Below are 5,723 nucleotides of genomic sequence, written 5' to 3'. Positions count from 1 at the left end.
TCTTTATTTTAAGTGGTAACACCCACATTATTAATTTTGAGATAAAAATACAGTATAAAAATTCACTACCGCACTTAAAATAGTTGATGATAATTCAAGCATTTTTTTTTCAATTTTATTTTAATTTCACAAGCCTCTCAAAATTCTCATATTGTCTACCCATAAATTTCCTTGATACCTCTCAGTTAATCCTTTATCACTTGACTTAGGGCATCTCTAATTAAAGTTCTATATGATAAATTTCTTTGTAATCTCTAATATATCACATCAATATTATATCAAAAATATAGAATCTATCACTCTCTTCGCAATAAAAACCCGTCCTATAACTTTCTTTTACATCTTTAATTTTAGATAAAAGAATAAATTTATAATTTACTACTATTCTTAAACTATAAATCACAAAAACCTAGGTTTGTTTTTTTTTTCAACTTTTTTTATTTCACAAACCACTTTAAAAGTTCTCATGAAAATGTCCTTATTTATTTGTTAGTTTGATCCGGTCATACTTTTTTTTTTAATGAGAAAAGGTGAAGTGCTTGTCTTTAGGGCATTTCCAAGCAAACACCCAAATATTAAATTTGGTATAAATTTAACATCAAATTATATCAATTCATACATCAAATTCCACCCCAAATATGGTGATGTGAATAGTGAACACCAAATATGATACTGTACTATTCACATCACCATATTTGGTGATGGAGAGAATTTTTTTTAATTTTATTATATTATTATAAAATCAAATGTAATTAATTAATAATTATTATTTTCTTTATCTTTATTTATAGTATAATTAAATGTAATTATTATTTATTATAAATTTAAATTAATTGTATTTAATAGCATATTTAAATTTTATTATATATATTTGTAAATATTTAATTTATTAAAATTATTAATTTAATTTTATTTAATATATTTTAATTATAATTACATTTATAAATTATCACTAATTTCATAAACATAATACAATAAAATATTAAAATTTTTGATATGCACAAATATAAAATACATTACTCATTACATTGACATAATATTATAAGAAGTATTAATTTTAAATATAATAATTATCATATAAAAAAATTTAATAAAAATAATAGAATATTCTAAAGAATATTATTTTTTGGTGTGATATGGTATTGATGGGTTGGAGTTGAAATAGTATTTGATGTTAAAATTATACTATTTTAATATGAAAATTATATTAAATTTGATGATGTAGATTGGAGATGATTTTAATATTCTTGTTAGCTGTCCCAAAATTAATAGGGAAGTAATAAATCATGATAATTAAAGAGGTAAGTGCATGAAAGGTGAATTATGCGGGTTAAAAAAACATTTATGTCCGGTCAATTTCGAAGTGTGTATCTTCCCTCTTTACTCATCGACTTGTGATTCTCTCCAAAGTATGGATGTTAAACTAGCTAAGAATAGTAGTCTTCAATTCATTTTTGTATTTGTTATTGTGTGTGAAAAAACAAGGCAGCGCCACGTCGATGATTGTCTCGGTGCAGAGATTCTTATCCAAAAGTCGGCAGGGGACACTTGGTCAAACTTTTAATTATTAATTTATATTTCCAGATCTTGAGTTGCTTCGTCGATACTCATGAATTATTTTATTATTGTCCTAAATAGCTTTTATTAAATAAATTTAAAATCAATTTTTAATAAATATAAAATATTCTATTAAATACTGAATCTCTGTTATATAGGATCATTATATTTTAAAAAATATTTTTATAATTTATCTATTTATATTTTATCGAAAGATCAATAACTCAAAATGTTTAAAGAGGTAATATTATTTTTTTAATCTAACAAATTATTTTATTATTATGCTGAATAAATCATAAATGTTTAGATGGTGATGCATTTCTTCGTACCGTTGTTCAAAGATATCCTATATTTTCTATCCTTTGCATTAATCAGCTATGAAATTTTGAAAAAAAAATTGTAATAAAATGCATAGTTGCCATAATAATAATTATAATTATTAATTATTATTATTATTACAAAAGGAGAATTAATTTTATTTTTATTTGACTTCTAATATGTATTTTAACGTATGAATTAGACTTTAATTTTGACTAATAGAGGATAGTGATTGAATTTTGAACACGACTCAAGAAGTTTTACTCGGGCGAATTCTTCAAGGTAGCATCGAATAGAGAGCGAGGTACGTGTCGGGTGCATCTCCGTCGTGTAGATTTTTAGTTGCGAGCCGAAAGCGACGCGGCCGAACCGAACCGCGCAACGAACGCCGAACCGAACCGGTTTCGGAGGCAGCGGCGCGGAGTGCGTGTCCGCCAAACGTGTCCCCGGTCCGTCCGAGATTTTATTGCGACCCGGAGACGCGTCGATCTGTGATTGGATTGGGACCCACTGCTACTGCGACGCTGACGCGATATCCACTTACCCGGGGCCGCGTGGGCCTGCCTGTCGTTTCGTTTCGTTTCGTTTTTGTTGGGATTTCGTTTCGTTTCGTTTCATTTTGGTTTCGTTTAGGTTATAGGAGACAGGCAGCTGCCTTCAGACTTCAGTCTGTGGAATCGTTGACAGAAAACCGGGGTAGAATTATTGTGGCCTTTTTACGTTTTAGTGCTTTATGTATTGATAATTTGGGTTCAGTAGCTGATCGCAATATTTGTATACCGTACGTTCCCCCAGTCAGTGGTTGTATCCAGCAAATTCGAGTTTGTCTGATGGTTGGAGAGTAAATTTGGCAACGCCTTTTGGCTGCCTTGTATGAACTTTTCGCCCCTTCCTCACCTACAAAACGGACCCAACACCGAAGCATCATCACGTCTTCCTCACACAAGAATCTGTTGGTTTCTTCTGTTCCTTCATCTCTTGTGAGGATTCTTTTTCTGCTCTGTTTTGTTTTAATGTGTGGTTTTTTCTGTGTTTTTTTGGGTGTTTTGATCGGTTTTTTGCGGAGTTTATTATGATGTGTTTGGTTTGTGGATTAGGTCAAAGAGAGGACATGTGTAGCGGCCCCCGGAAAGTTTCTCCTTCGGCCGGCGGAGATCCGAAGCACCCTCCGGTGGACGACAATGTTATGCTGCTCCTAGAACTTGCTGCTTCAGATGCCGTCTCTGCCTTCAAGCAGGCAGTGGAGGAGGAGGGATGGCCGCTCGATGCCGCCGCTCCCTGGTACGTACGTTCTCCCGGTCGAGGGATGGGCTACCAGCAGCGTACGCCGCTCATGATCGCGGCCCTCTATGGAAGCATCGCTGTCATCGACTATATCCTCGCCACACGCCCTGCCGAGGCCGCCCGGAGCGCTGCATCTGACGGCGCCACCGCTCTCCACTGTTCCGCGGCCGGCGGTGCCCCCTCTTCTCTTGAGGTAGTCAAGCTCCTGATCGGAGCCTCCGCGGAGGCCGTCGATGTGCTCGATGCCAGTGGCAACCGTGCTGGGGACGTCATCGCCCGGCAGTTCTCTAGCAGCGTGGCTAAATCGCTTGAAGTCGTCTTAAAGGCCTCGTGTTGCCCTAGGGTTTCATCGCCGAGCAAAGAAGAGGCGGCTAAACAAGGAGAGAAGAAGGAATACCCGCTGGATTTGACGCTTCCGGACATCAAGACCGGGATCTACGGAACTGACGAGTTCCGGATGTATACGTTCAAGATCAAGCCCTGCTCTCGCGCTTATTCTCACGATTGGACGGAGTGCCCCTTCGTCCACCCCGGGGAGAATGCCCGGCGCCGAGACCCACGGAAGTTTTCATACAGCTGCGTGCCATGCCCTGAGTTCCGCAAGGGATCTTGCCGTAACGGCGATTCCTGCGAGTACGCTCATGGCGTGTTCGAGAGTTGGCTCCACCCAGCACAGTATCGGACTCGACTGTGCAAGGATGAGACCGGTTGCAATCGTCGGGTTTGCTTCTTCGCCCACAAACCCGAAGAGCTTCGGACCGTGAATCCCTCGGCGGCATCAGTTACTGGCATGGTATTGCCCTCGCCGCGTTCGTCGTCCCCAGGACTCTCTTCTCTGGACATGGCCACGGCCTTGATGCTGATGCAGCAGCCTGGCTCGCCCATGTCTCCCTCAGCTTCGTCGCCTACATCACCGTGGATGAATCCGTCCGGCGGCGTCAAGACGCCTCCATCATTACAGTTACCTAGCAGCAGGCTGAAGGCTTCCCTGAGTGCCAGGGACATTGATTTCGATGTTGATTTACTTGGATTGGAAGGATATCAACAGCTGCTCATCGACGAAATCACCAAAACTTCCTCACCCCGTGCGACCTGGGGCTTGAACAACTTAGCAGCAGCATCTCGCTCCTCCGAACTCAGCGATATGATGGGGACTGTAAATCCATCGCTGCTAACTCAGTTGCAGGGCATCTCCATGAGGCAAACAGCTCCTCAATTCCAATCCCCTCCCGGTCTCCAGAAGCACCAGTCGCAGCATCTCTCTGGATTCGGTGGCAGCCTGTCTTCATCCCCGCCGGTGAACGCAACATCATCCTTCGGCCTCGACCACACCATGGTGAAAGCCATCATGAACTCGAGGGCTTCTGCTTTTGCCAAGCGCAGCCAGAGCTTCATCGATCGCGGCGCATCTACTGTTCGCCCGTCGACGCTTTCCCCAATCACGACTCCTGCGGCAGATCTTGCCGATTGGGGCTCGCCGGGCGGGAAACTCGATTGGGGCATCCAAGGAGAGGAACTGTCCAAGCTGAGGAAATCTGCCTCCTTTGCCTTCCGCGGCAACCAAGCCGCCTCCTTTGGAAGTGCCTCTGCCACCACTTCAGCCGCCCCACCGTCTGCTATGAATGAACCCGACTTGTCCTGGGTGCAGTCTCTGGTGAAGGATGCTCCTGTTGAACCAATCGGACAGAGATTCTCCGCTACCGCCGGCGTGCAGCAAAATGGCTACCAACTCAACGGTGGCGGAGGCAAGAGCAGCGGTGGCAGCGATGTCTTCTCTCCATGGGCGGAGGAGGAGATCATGGCGTAAAGCAATTCATTGCCAACAATTCAACGATATGAAGGGACTACCAAAAAATTTTCAATTTGACAAGTTCTTTTCTTCATTATATCTTTTGAATCCAAAATTCCAGATTATAATTTTTAGCAGGGGTGCCTGGAAGATGCCCAAAGGGAGTCTCAGCTTGTTAATGGCGGCCTGCAAGTTCTTTCATTCATATATTATAGCTCTAATTGGATGGCTTATAAAATCTAAATAGGATATATATGAACAGGAAGAATATAACAGAGATCTAATCTCTCTTGTTTTAGATCCTGGTATCATCTTTAGCTTCATGTTGTTATGCTCATTTGTAAATCTATCATGATGCTCATAACCTTACTATTCGCTTGCTATGCACTGTTTAACAGATTCTTTTGATACTTGTCCGGGGATAAGGTTTTTTATCGCAATCCTTGTTTCATCCAATGCTGCGTTGTTTTCTAAAATGCTCCTTAGTTTCTTTAGAAATAATTAAAAAAACAGTTGTTCAAAAGAAATTTTAAAAATATAACATTTTTACGGTGATGTATTTTTAAAAAATATATAAAGTTTAGAGAAGATAGATTATAGAATTGAGTCAATTGACTGTGAATTGATTAGCACACTTAACTAACAATTAACATAATAAAATTGGCCTCGGTAGATGAACACACAGCATTTGTCATTCTACTATTGAAGTTTGATTAATTCTAGAGGTACAATATTTGTCATTCTACTATCAAGTGGATTAATTCTCGAGGTAGAT

At 40.0% G+C, this 5,723-nt stretch overlaps 1 protein-coding gene across 1 annotated transcript; it reads left to right on the top strand.

The window, feature by feature from the left end:
• The first annotated feature begins 2,531 nt into the window (after nt 1-2,531).
• On the top strand, nt 2,532-5,329 carry LOC122005446 (zinc finger CCCH domain-containing protein 33-like). Its single transcript, XM_042560481.1, has 2 exons — nt 2,532-2,855; nt 2,973-5,329. Exon 2 carries the CDS (start codon nt 2,987-2,989, stop codon nt 4,964-4,966), a length of 1,980 nt encoding a protein of 659 aa, XP_042416415.1. The 5' UTR covers nt 2,532-2,855; nt 2,973-2,986; the 3' UTR covers nt 4,967-5,329.
• Nucleotides 5,330-5,723: the final 394 nt, after the last annotated feature.

The sequence above is a fragment of the Zingiber officinale genome, chromosome 7B (assembly GCF_018446385.1).
Source record: "Zingiber officinale cultivar Zhangliang chromosome 7B, Zo_v1.1, whole genome shotgun sequence".
NCBI lineage: Eukaryota > Viridiplantae > Streptophyta > Magnoliopsida > Zingiberales > Zingiberaceae > Zingiber > Zingiber officinale.
Note: the sequence above shows the minus strand (reverse complement) of the source record. Positions and strands in the feature narration are given on the sequence as shown.

Bases quoted from the DNA above. Each gene is read 5' to 3' on its own strand.
- LOC122005446 (XM_042560481.1), top strand. From the start codon at position 2,987: ATGTGTAGCGGCCCCCGGAAAGTTTCTCCTTCGGCCGGCGGAGATCCG.